This window comes from Phalaenopsis equestris, unplaced genomic scaffold, assembly GCF_001263595.1.
Source record: "Phalaenopsis equestris unplaced genomic scaffold, ASM126359v1 Scaffold000761, whole genome shotgun sequence".
Taxonomy (NCBI): domain Eukaryota; kingdom Viridiplantae; phylum Streptophyta; class Magnoliopsida; order Asparagales; family Orchidaceae; genus Phalaenopsis; species Phalaenopsis equestris.
This window is the reverse complement of record NW_018165201.1, coordinates 1,338,113-1,351,890: the sequence shown is the minus strand read 5'-3', so window position 1 is coordinate 1,351,890 and position 13,778 is coordinate 1,338,113. Positions and strand designations below refer to the sequence as shown.

At 32.6% G+C, this 13,778-nt stretch overlaps 1 protein-coding gene across 2 annotated transcripts in view; it reads right to left on the bottom strand.

Moving 5' to 3' along the window:
* Positions 1–6,174: 6,174 nt before the first annotated feature.
* The window catches only part of LOC110030861 (probable chromatin-remodeling complex ATPase chain), a 23,074-nt gene continuing 15,470 nt past the window's right edge, over positions 6,175–13,778 (bottom strand). Inside the window, exons 24-26 of one of the 2 annotated variants that reach the window (XM_020733813.1) lie at positions 10,692–10,802; positions 9,263–9,297; positions 6,175–6,496 (exon numbers count right to left, since the gene is read on the bottom strand). In XM_020733813.1, the coding sequence (XP_020589472.1) occupies positions 9,286–9,297; positions 10,692–10,802 (123 nt within the window). In that variant the 3' untranslated portion in view covers positions 6,175–6,496; positions 9,263–9,285. The remainder of the gene's footprint in view (positions 6,497–9,262; positions 9,298–10,691; positions 10,803–13,778) is intronic. The other variant, XM_020733812.1, reaches the window with a different exon arrangement.

The following is a 13,778-nucleotide window of genomic DNA, read 5'->3' as shown; positions in this document are numbered from 1 at the left end:
TATATATATATATATAGATATATTAATTTAAGAAAAAGTGTATATAAATATAAATTAATTATATATAATTTTCAAAATATTTCATTGTTGCGGGCCTCAAGCTAATGGGTATGGGTTTAAGTTGTAAGAGGTGAATTAATTTAAGATTAGATAATTGTTTATATCATCGATTAAAAAATATTAAATAAATAAACTAAAAATCAAACAATTTTCTTCTTAATTCATGACTTAATTCATGAACAGAGACGTTAAGATGGTAGATTAAAGCTTAATATTAATTTAAAATTTAACAGATATAATAATCAAAATATAAAATAAAATTTAAATAAAATTAAAATAAATTTAAAACTAAAACTAAAATTTTTTTAGATTTTTAAATTAAAAAATAATTAAATTCGCTCAAATTTATTCAAAAAAATATATAAGAAAAGCAGCATTTCACTCGCTGCTTATGTATTTTATTATTTACATATCTAACACCTTTAATTTTACATGCATACCCCCTTACCTATACATGAAAACCGTATTTCACATTATTAAAACTAAAAAGATGGTATATCTTTAGTGAAATGAAATTTTGAATGGTATAAACGTAAAAAACAATCACAAAGATTGTGCAATTCTTTAGTACCTTTGGTCGCTTGTTTATATTTCGAGCTAAAAAAATATGTTCTTATTCGGCTCGTTTGCTTAATGAGTCGAACACGAGCTGTTCACAAACAAAAAGTTGTTTTCATAACCCTAATCATGTAGCCATTAAGATGTTAAGGGTTAGGACAAGATTTAAAAAATATTCTTTATATAAAACATCATTTGAATCTAATTTAATTATTTTTATTCTATTTTTTTAATTAATAATTTTAATTGATTACAAATCTTTGTAGGATTGTAGTCAATTAATTTTTTTTAATACTACTCATCAATATTATATAGATAATTAAATTTTTTTTTAACATGTTCGGCTCGTTAACTTAACTAACGAGCCGAACATGACCTTCTTAACGAGCCGAACACGAGATGTTTTGACAGCCCTAGTCCTACATCTTAGAATATATTTATTATTGTTGTTTCAATTTGCTAAGATGCACCAAATGGTGATTTCTTACACTCTAATTGAAGATATTCTAGATTCAATCATTCCTCGAAGTTTTTATGTAAATTGAACCGTTACTTTTTCCACATTTTCAGTTTGTGTGATTTAGGAAAATTTTGAACTTTTAATTTTGCTATTTACAAAATCCAGCACACATGATATTTTTGAACGGTAGAAGCAATGTTTTTATATGTCATGATCAAACCAATAAGAATTTGATAAAAATAAAAAATATTGGTTCGAGGTTTATCATGACTTTTTAATGTGTAAGAATTTGAAAAATGAATGAAAGCGGGCGCTAGACTTTTAAATAGCAATGTTTCACAAGCTTTTATGATAAATTTTGTTGCTAAAAAATGTATGTATGCTAGATCTGTAAATAACAATATGTTAACTTCTTAAAAGTGAAGCACACATTTTCATGCATAGGCAAGGTGTTATGTTTGTAAAAATTAAAGTTTGTGTTAGATATATAAATACACAAAGAATTGGGCGGTATGTATGTAAATTTTCGAAAATAAAAAAAAATCATATAACTTTGAATGTATGCACCAAACAATTTTTCGTTATAGAAAAATAAACATCTCCATGGACAAAAGATCATTTTAATAAGGACCCGCTGCTAAGGTAAGAAAATAGAGTGACTAAGTTCAATTTCCATTCTAATGTATCTTTAATGTGCTCACAAATGGTAGATGATATTCTTTGAAGATGAGATTGTTTCTCCTTAATTTGTTGTGTCATTAATGTGCTCGCAAGATGAGCTTATCAAGCCATGAGTTTGAGCTCAAGCTTAGATTTGAGCTCGTATATTACATGAGCTTAAGTCAGACTCGACACGAGAGCTTATCGAGATACTAGAGTATATATACATAAAAAAAAATGAAATAAAACTCTCGATTCCGCACTACTCGAACTAGCCCTCGAAAGACAAATGTCACAAAACTCTCAATCAATCCTTTAATGCCCTAACTTGAAACATTACAAAATTACAAATGTCAAAGATTTTTTGTTACCCTTCATGGCACCATAACTTTCTTATTTTGTTTGTAAGTCATGTAAAACATTATTTATTTAATGAAATTTTCTTCCTTAGACTAAAAGGTAACACCTAAAAGTCATACACGATTATGTTTAATTGATCTATGTTAATTGCACTTAATGATGTGTTGATTGTGTTAATTTTTTAGATGGTTCATGTTATCTATGGATATTCGTACATTAAGGACGTGGATGTACAATAAACTTTCTTCAGATAGAAAATGAATCACTGAGTTCTTGGACGGAATCGAGAACTTCGTGGCAAAGACATCTGATCTTCCGACGTCTTCGTTTATCATGTTCAAAACACAAAAATAGAACACTTAATGCCAGATGAAGTCATTTAAACTAGGTTGTTGATTTGGATTTCACATGGCGAGATTGACCCTACAATATGAAGTGCTTCTCCTTCGAGTAGCTATGAATCTCAACCTGAATTTCAATTGATTCGATTTGAGGAAATGGTCTTCGATGGCATATGATATTATTATTTGAGTTGAGTAGAGGAAAAAACACCAAACCACGAAGCTCATGAATTTTATGATTTACTGAAAAATGGCTCAAAGGCCGCTGTGGGAGGGTTGCACATCCTATTTTGAGTTATTTGTAGCTCTCATGCTAAAAATTAAATCCAAGTTTAACATGTCACAAGAGTGCTTCAATCAGTTTGCAGGATTATTGAAAGAGACAATTCCATAGGAAAATTTAATTCCGAAAGACTTAAACAGGGCGAAAAAATTCGTCTCCAAATTAAGGCTTAAAGCACATGAAATTGATTGTTGTGTGAATGGATGTATGCTCTTTTACAAGTCCAGTGAAATAGAGACTCAGTGCAGATTTTGTTATTCTCCTAGATTCAAACCTCAGAGCAGAAAAAGTAAGAAGCTAAAGAATGTTTCATACAAACGGCTCTTCTATATATCACTTACTCTACGTTTTTAGAGATTATTTTCTTCGATGTGGATTGCTACGTATATGACGTGACACCGTAGCAAATCAGATAAAATCAGCTCAACGAGTCGTTCTGCAGATGGAGAGGCATGAAAATATTTTAACCGCACATCCTAAATTCGTTGCAGAGGCACGTAATGTGCAACTTGGCTTACACTATTATGGCTTCTCATAGTACAGTCAGGTTGTGTTGCCCTACTCTTGTTGGACAGTGATCAATTACACCATACAATATCTAAGATGTGCATGACAGCATCATTCTTTTCCTGACACTGATTATATCAGGTCTTAGTAGGCCTAAAGATATGATTGATATATAATTGCAGTCCTTGATAGATAAGCTTCATATTTTCTAGGAAAGAGGTGTCACGACATATGATATTTCAATGAAACATAATTTTCAAATGGAACCAGCTTTAATATAGATAATAAGTGATTTTTCTATGTATGACATGTTAACTAGGTAGAACACTGTGGAAAAATTGTCTTGTTCATACTGCAAGGATTCACCTAATGCATTTATGCTTCTACATGACAAAGAATTCATGATTTGATTGTCATCATATGTTCTTAAATGATGACATCCCTTCAGGCAAAACAAAAATACTTTCAGAAGAAACAAAATTGAGAAATCAGCACCACTTCTAAGAGTACTTGTGGAAAATTTATCACGGATTGATAGTAACATTCCAAAGATTGTCGTTAGCCCCGAGCTTTCTTCACATCATCCACCATGCTTTGTTGTTGGTCATAACCGGACTAAAAAGTCCATTTTTTGGTGTTCTATCGTCATGAAACAGTCGACACATAGAATTCGTAGGTAAGTCTGTCGGTAAAATAATTACAGACAAGTGTTTTACCTACGTTCCCAAAGACAACATTAAGCAATCCAAAATCGAAAACCCAATGGCTTTTGGAAAGTTTCTAATGGTTTTTAGGTTGTATGAAATAAGACTCTTTTCTTGTAGTGTCCATCATAGATAACTCGAAGTTTACAATAAACATTTTTCTCCAACCAGTCATCCAACATTTAAAACCTTATATTCATAGCCCTATAAGAGGCATACATATCGCTCCCACTCATCATCCGTCTTGCATGGTTTTTTATATCTTGGTAGCCTAAGTGATCATTAGTTGACCAATAACAACTACGCATTAACCACACTAAGCCACTCTTACCCCAAGTAAAGCTAGTTGTTGGAGGGTACATTCTTAACCTATTCAATTATGCATTTCTATAACATTTGCTAACTTATGAATCTACATATAATTGAGTTCAAGTTAACATTGACAACTACTTAAACATTTAATTTCACCATGCCACATATGCATCTTAGTCATAAGAGTTAGTCCATTGTGTAAGTCTTCATACACATAAACATAATGACATTAATTTTGTAAAGACATAGGCGAGTCTAGTGAAATTCTTGACATATATAATATTTATCAACTTCTCAACAATTTTATGGTTAAGGTTGTCAGTTTCATAATTGGCATCTTTCCTAAGAGTGGAAGAATACACTTATTGTCTATTTGGCCATAGGGTCTAGGTTGTATAAAGTTCTAGATAGACCTTTCTTAAGTATTATGAGTCTAGTATAGGCTACTCTCTCAAGATTTAATTAAATCTTAAACCCCAATCTTACATTAATTTTTAAGACATGTACATTTATGGGATATCATGAGTCTAGGCCAGCACTATCCCTGGGATTATTGAGAACTTTCATCTAGTATAAGCTATCCTCTCAAGATTTAATGAAATCTTAATCCCCAATCATACATTAATTTTTAAGACATGTACATTTATGGGATATTATAAGTCTAGTCCAGCACTATCCCTGGGATTATTGAGAATTTTCATGATCATGCCTTTCAATCTTTAGAACAAGTATGTATATGGAACTACTAACATCACCATTGGATAGTTCCCTCTCAAGGATTTAAAGCCCATAACTTAATACTTTTTTTTTTTTGGGTTAGAAGACCTCATATTGCATAAAACATAACTTTTTATTTTTGTTAAAATCCTTTTTTTGTATTTATTGAGTATTAAATCGCACTATATGTGTATCAAACCCACAAACTTAAAGAAATGACATAATCCTCTATCCATGGAACACAAATTCTTTCACATTTATCCACATCTTCCCTATACAAATCTTCAACTTATGGGTTGACATGCATCATTAATGTTCTAGGATCATTCAGCTTTTAAGAGAATTTGAAGAGCTACAATACGGACACCGCAGGCTTATGCCCCCAATACCCAACTAAATAGTTCTAGTTAATTAATATATTTTTATTAAAAACCTCACATGTAACCCACATTGCACCCACATCCTCCACTTTCTAACTTGATCATTCAATTGCACTGATGTAACTTGGGCCCCTTATTATATCCAGAGTTACCCTAATTTGCTTAGTTTATGCATTTCTCAGCATTCACTCAAATTGCTTACTTCGTTCCATCGCCCCCCTCCACTTGATTGAAGTCTACAATAAGCTTTAGAAATATATTTCTCATGTTTTTTCTCCTCAAATATTTTATAGCTTTATTGATTTTTTGAATTTGCATTCCAAGTTTGTCATTCTACTTCCTTCTCATGCGAATACAAGAGAAAATTTGTCCAAGGCGCTCTTAACTGTAAGGTTTTTATCAGCATATTTTGTATTTTGCATCGGCGGGATTGCAAAAGGAAGAAAGATGGGGTCTTCCTTAATGTGTCCTTAAACTTCCTCCTCAATAAGTCACGCAACTTACAAGTAACTACAATGCAATTTTATATTTGATTTTCACTTACAAACTTTATCAGTGTTTGGATAAAATAAGATGTAGGATAAATTGGTAAACAAAAATATTAATTTAGCAATCAGTTTCCGCGGGATATTTTGCCTTATAATTATATTGCTTGTCATCCATGGGCTCATGAGAACACCTACATTTATATTTATATGGTTATATTAGATAGATAGATAGATATATGTGTGTGGTGCTTATGGGGGGTTATGCATGTTAATCTTCGAAAGTATTAATTAAACCATCTAGCCATGTCCATATCTGCGGAATAAATGCTGAAAGATGCCTGACATGAATATAAAGTTTCTTGCTTTTAAAAATATGGATTCAGAAATCACAAAAATTGAAAACTACATATTAAAGAACACAGGCAATGCATATGGCCTAAAAACACATTAATGGTTAAATTAAGGTTAATGGAATATGGCTATAAAAAATGAAGTTTATAACATGTGTAGGAAATTAGTCAACGTAAGCCGTCATTTGAAACTTTGGTAGAGTGGGCTCACCGCAAAAATTGATGTATCGGGTCAGGGCTTCACAAAGCTGCAAAATCCTCTGGATATGCCTTTACAGGGAACACAATGGAAACCTCACTGGTTCCCTCTTCTCCCCTGAGATTAAAACAAAAAAAAAGGAAGATTTACATGCATGCCAATTAATTCGCAAGTATTTACATATCAAACATTAAAATTTCCATTTATGCATGTATGCCAGCTTATGCAATGAAAAATGAATTTCACATTTTAAAAATTAAAATATTGTATTTTTATGTGATATGTAAGATTTGGGTCGTACATATATATTTTTAAAAAAAAAAGGTGTTGGATATGTAAATACATGGGGATTGGGCGGTATGCAAGCAAATGTCCCCAAAAAGGGGGGAAAAAAGGTGAGATAATACAGTAACCAAGTTAATGAAATAAATTGTTTTGGTGAGCTCTACAGAAGAGTGTTTCGCTCCATGAGTAACGCACAAAGCCAACAAAACTAGATGGTTGAAAGCAGTTTGGAACAGCGAATTAAGTTGTGGCTGAGTGGTGGGAGATTTTCACTTCCTGCTGCCGCAATTGAGATCATCAATTTACAATAATTTTATTGATATTTGAATTTCAGAGCTCACCATTCAAACAAAAAAAAAAGTGCTAATAACTTATTTTATCAAACAGAATGTTGTGCCTCGCTTTGTTTTCCTTTGTATTTAGCCTTTAAACAGAGTGGAAAAGAGTAAAACAGAAGGGAAAACAACAGCTCTTTAAGATAAATGCAGACTAATGTCAAGCAATTGAAGTGCAATTAGTTAATTTTGAAAGACTAACAAATTATATTTATAGCAATCAAAGTCTTCAATAAATAAAAAGGTAACAATCAAATCAAGCCTAAAAATAAGAAATATAATATAATTTTTAGTTATCTAAATAAGCTATTTGATAAAACCAAATTATTGAAAATCGTAGTCTAAAATATAAATAACCATTCGTAGGATTCAAAATGGCATATTCCTTGGTCTATAAATGTGGTTAGAAACTTATCTCCTCTTCTTATGGTTGCATCCTCCATGTAAGTCCCAATATGTTAACTTGGTTTAAAACTTTAAACTTTATCCAAAGCCTCCTTGAATGATGACCACAAGCCATTCTTGAATAGCTTGATTTATGGAGTGAATTTTTTTTTTCTCCTTAGAAATTTTAATAAATTCAAATTTTTGGCTTCCATCCCATTGGATGAGAAACGTAACTAAACCTATTTAGAGCCCTTTAGCTTCAACTAAGATTCTACCTTAATACTTAGGCCATCGCATTATGATTGGCATAGCAGAACTTTTTTGTTATTGGCTTACTTTATTCAAACGTAATTGGGCTAAAATTAAGATTTTGAGATCGTCACAAATGACCATTAATGATTAAGCAAAAATTTTTCAATTAACACTCCAAAGAAATTTTGCTTCATTTAGAGGAGCCGAAGTTTTTTGCTTTTGGTGGCAGAATTTTTTTGACAACTGCTTACTCAACCAGAATTTATATAATGATTTCATAAAAGCAGCTATTTAAGATAAAGTTAGAGAAAAACAAGGAGTAAAATTTACAATATTGTCATCCAAATAAAAAAATTGAGTATTGACCATAAGAGCAGTCAAAAAGCTACCCAAAAAAAAAACCTATTAAATCACTCGGCCCAAAAGATGATGAACCTAACTTTAAAAATGGTTGGTCTAGTGTGATCCTGAAACGCAATTAGAACATTTGACGAGTCTGCATCGAGTGGTAATCTCTACTTTTGTAGATGACCTATTAATCATAGCAGTCAAACACTCTTGATAGTAAATTGGTTCAAGTTCCTTATAAAGTCATCCCAAGGGTATACTCAGCCTATGTAGTTAACCAATCCTTCCTTTCCCCAGCTATAAGAAAAAAAATATAGAGATTTAGTGGTAGACAACAGTAGTTTCCCTTGGGATAAGGAACTAGTAAGAACAAAAGAAGGGGGAAAATAAATCATGGAATGTATGAGAGCTTGTACCAAGTGAATTGAATAGTATTGCATTGATTTTCAAAGGTGGTTAAAGTTATATACAAAGCACTCCAATTCCCTAATCAAAAAGTTAACATAAAAAAACAAAATATAAAGTAAAAATAAAATAAGATAGTTCATTATAGATGAGTCATTTACTAAGACAAATCTCTATCTAAATGCTTGTCATATTAATTTAAAAACTCAAAAAGAATAGTTCATGAAATTATTCTTACTGGGTTTGAACTGCTAGAACAAAGAAAAAATTTTATCTAATCCAAATTCTCATATGCTATGAGACCGAAGAATTGGTTAAAATATTTTTCACTCCACTTCTTTTCCCTGAATTTTCCTTCTAAAGTTTGCTTTATGGATTTTAATTCTAGTGATATGTAATCTCCTTGAATGGTGACATTAAAACTTAAACTTAAATTGAGTTAACTTTTTACTTTAAAACTTAAGCAGATTCCAGTTTTCAGCCCCTTTGGTATTTTCAATGAAAAACATATCTAGAATACTTATTTTTGGGACCATTTATTATAAATTTTAAGGTCCCCAATTAAAATTGATGTAAAATGACTAAGGGAAATTTTCTTGACTTTCAAGTAAAGGAAGATTGATATTTTAATTTATCACAAATTATCAAATAAGCAAACTACTCACTTCTATAATTAACAAAAAAATCAACAAGCAAACCAATTAATTTCTATAATTCAAATTTTTTATGCATCACTTTACTCCAAAATCAAGAGCACTAAGAAAATTAAAAATATCAAATTAAGCAAAAAACGTTACCAAAGTGAAAAAAAAACAAACTTTATAACATTATAAAATGATTATTGCTCTGAAAATCACGTAATTGCACTTACACCTCACTCAAAGTAATCATGTTTCAAACTCGCACCTGCAAAATTGAAAACTATAAGAGACACTATATTCAAGCCAAAAGTTAAAAATTGTATACACTAAAGTTTATTTACACTTACAGCCTATAGGCTATTTGATACAATTAAAACATCATCAATCTCAATCATAAGTTTAAATTAATCCTTATTTTTAAGAAAAATTGCATGAAATACTCAAGCAATCACAATTTAAAATTAAAAACTCCTAAAGCCATCAACTAAACCCGCAAGAATGACAAAACTATAGAATTCCAATTATGAGAAAACCAAATAAACTTCCCATGAGATAAATCTAAAATTTTCAATAATGACATAATTGTAGAGCATCAAATGAAGTAAAGAGCACAACTTACTCAATAACAGCATACTACTGACTATAAAGAATCCCCTTTTGAGTGAATAATTTCAACACCACCACAAATTTAATAATTCCATGCATATGATGACAAAGATCAACACCCACGAAGATTGTTCCATCTCAAATACCACAAGTCTTCATGCATATTTAAATGTATATGGAACCAAATATACTTGATTTCAACTCCATTTTTATTCACTTGGTTTGAACCCTATTTAAGGTGAAATACGAATTTGAGAACCCCCAAATTATACAAATAGACAACATTCCTAGCACATTCATTAAAACAATTTCAAGAGGTAAATTGAGTCAAAATATAATTGTGAACAAACAAACTAAAAACAATATTCTCTTTTGTTCAAGTGTAAGGTAAGCAACTTGATTATAAAAGCTTAAAATAAACATTGATCATACGTTTAATGGCATCTATGGAAAAAATTTCAAAATCAGTATGAAAGAAAATCAATAATATATTCATCAAATATATGCCAATAAATTATAAAATTTGTCATTGTAAAGGAACACTATCAAATCCTACTAGAATATGAAAGCAATAGAGAAGAAGCATCCTATTAGGCAGAACATATAATGGCTTCACAAAGAAAAGGAAAACATAAAAATAAAACGTTAGTATCCGTTATATATGTGAAATCTCTTGATAAAAACAAAAATTTCATCATTATTAGTCTTGTCCTCACTAGTTGAGGTATGTTTTATGAAATCTTATTTCATTCAATAATGTATAAGGTGTTAAACCTACTTTTCTGGGAAACTTTTTGAACAAGTAGCACTTATCTATCCTAATCCTTTAACCATAATTACATCTACTCATCCAATACATATTTTCAACCATAGATCATATCAAAACTAAAATTCTAGCCTTGAGTATCTTATCCAAAAGAAAACTTATGATTTCAGAGTTTTCATTGTGTAAAATGCTTCTAACATAGTTATTCATAGTTTGACAAACTCCATAAAACTGCAATTCAAGCATAGAGCAATCTGCCAAATAATCTGGGGAAGATGTCGCCTTACCGAACCAAGATAATCATCCATAAATGATTGCTTTCGCCTCTTAAACGAGCCCAAAGCAGGGGTCTCCATAGCTGGTGGCTTCATCATGGACCTCTTTGTCGGTGTTGACTTCTGAAAGTAAAGGACAAAAAAACTAATCTTAGAAAACAAACAACGAGAAAATGTCAAGTATTCTTCGGTGCACCTTCACAAGAGCGATGGTTTCCCCAGTTAAAATTTATATGAAACCCAGGATAACAAGAATGTTTAAAAACTACAAACATGACTTCAGGCACTAGTTATTAAGGACAAAAAAAGAATGAAAAGCATAATCTCACAAATTCGTGCATGGTAACTATAGGTTTTGGGAATTGAGTACGATAATATTATTGCTATTGAAAGCTACACGGTACAATGATTCTAAAATAGAAAAAATACAATACTCAAATCTCTCCTAATAACTACTCAATGATAAATAAAAAGTCATAAATTAGGAAATACAATAAATAGCAAATAACTAGAAAGGAAACTAAATAATTTCTAATACTCCCCCTCAAGTTAAAGTATAAATGTCAATCATGTTCAAATTGGATTTGAAATCGTCAAACAACGACTAAGGAAATTGTGAGAATATCTGCGAGTTGGCATGCGGATGGGACAAAAGAAATACAAATTTCCCCTGAATCAAACTTCTCGATAAAGTGACAGTCAATCTCCACATACTTGGTACAACCATGTTGTGTTGTATTATGAGCAACGCTAATGCAAGCTTTATTGTCACAAAAAAATTGCAGAGGAACGAAAACAAACATACATAACTAGTGGAGCATGATGCGCAGCCAAAGGGCTTCACATACCACCAGACACATAGAACGAAACTCGGCTTCAGCACTACTACGGGCAACCACAAATTGTCTTTTTACTTTTCCATATGACAATGTTTTCCCATATGAATAAGAACAAACCAGAGGTAGATCATTGATCACGAACGGGCCCGGCCCAATCGAGTGGAGGTTTGACCAGAGAACAACAAACCTGAGTCAAGTGTATCTTTTAAGTAGTAGAGGATCTGATGCATAGTGATGTGATCGTGGTCGGAATAATGCTTGAACTGACTAACCATAAAAACTGCGTGACAAATGTCCAGGAGCGTATAGGCTAGGTAAATGAGTTTCACCGGAACAATACTGGAAACACCGCCAATTTCTAATTGGGATCCATAAGAACATCTACCGGTTTACAAAAAAGTAGCTTTGTCTCGGTTTGTAAATCTGTCACATATTTGCACTGGGAAAGGCTAATACCTCGAGCAAACTGCACTACTTCCATACCTAGGAAATACCGAAGAGAGCACAAGTCCATCTCAAAAGATGCGGTCAGGATGCCTTCTAGAGATTCCAAGACTGGAAAATGAGCGATAGAAGAACATCATGTGATCCGATTGGGCCTGAGAAAAATTATGGCCCAGAACAACTACTGTAAACTTGTCAAACCAGACCTGGGGGAATTGTTTCAATCCATAAATAGACTTCCACAGTCGACACACTTGTCCACCAAAAAAGGTTGAGTCAAAGCACGATGGGAGAAACATATACTCCTCTGCAAGAATGTCATTAAGGAAAACATTCTTAACATTTAGCTGGAGTAAGAATCAATCCAGGTTCATGAGAAAAGATAACAAAACAAGAATGGTATTTAGTTTAGCTACCAAAGCAAACGTCTCTTCGTAGTAGACTCCATAATTTTGTGAATAGCCTATTGGTGACCAACCGTGCATGTTGCGTTCAAAGGATCCATCAAAGTTAAATTTGGCGTTGAAATCCACCTACAACCCACTGCTTTCTTTACTCGAGGAAGATCAACATTTCAAGTATGATTGAGTAGAAGGAATTCATCTCTTCCACGACTGCAGCCTTCCAAGACGGGTCAACCATTGTTGCCTCAAAAGTGGATGGGAAACAACAATCTGTCAAGGAAGTGGTAAATGTTTTGTAGGTCGAAGAAAAGTAGTGAAATAAGACGTATTTCGTCATGGGATAAAGAGTGCATGCCTATTTGCATACCTCTATGGGGGAATTCAACTCCTCATCAGAGGAGAGATCCCCGTAAGTTGAGAAAGCATCGCTTCGGGGATGTCGGCTGGAGCAGATTCCAATTCTTGTAGCGGGGCAATAGGCTCGAGTGTAGGAGCATTGGGACGAGCCTCAGCTGAGGGTTGGGTACACCGAGTACATTCACGAAGAGTGGATGGAGGTGATGTTGGTCTGGTTAGTGGCAGAATCAGTGGGACTAAGGGTTTCTCGGACATAGTGGTTACTGGAGTAGGCAAAATATAACGAGAGTCAAAAAAGAAGCAGTGTCCAAAAAAAATAGCTCCCCCTCACATGAGGCGGTTAAAGGGAAATAGGGGATATTTTTAGAAAAGAAGATATTGACACACATAGATTTTACTGATAGTAGGATCAAAATGTTGTAGCCTTTTTGACTGGTAATGTTCAAATATATTCAAGTTTATTTGAATATATTTAATTGGGCGAGAATCAAGTTTATTTCAAGTCAGGGTAATGTTCTAAACAAAGGCCATGCACCCAAATATTTTGGGATCTAACGTGGAGAAGAACCGATTGGTAGAAAAACACGACATCAAAACGGAAAACATGGTCCAAAAGTTATGGATTTTTCTGAGAATTCTATTAATGAGATAGGTGGCAATAAGAGGACATCATTCTAAAATCATTAAGAAAATTTAGTTTGAAACATAATGGAACAAGCCACTTTGAAAAAGCGTCGGTTTTTCTGCTCTGCTGCCCCATTTTGTTGAGGGGTATCCGTACAAGAGCTTTGATGAAGGATGTTCACACTCACCAAGAATTCTTCCAATAGAGTTAAAGTACTAATGGAGATTGTCCGTCCGAGGAACTTGAATGACGATTTTGAATTGGGTCAAAATGAAGGAGTGAAAATTTTTTAAGATAATTGCAGCTTTAGATTTGTCCTTTAACATATAGACCCAAGTCATTCGAGTATGATCATCACTTAGAGTAAAGAACCACCGTATATTGGTGTAGCTTGTTCGAGAGGGTCCCCAGAATTAGTGAAAATGGAGGA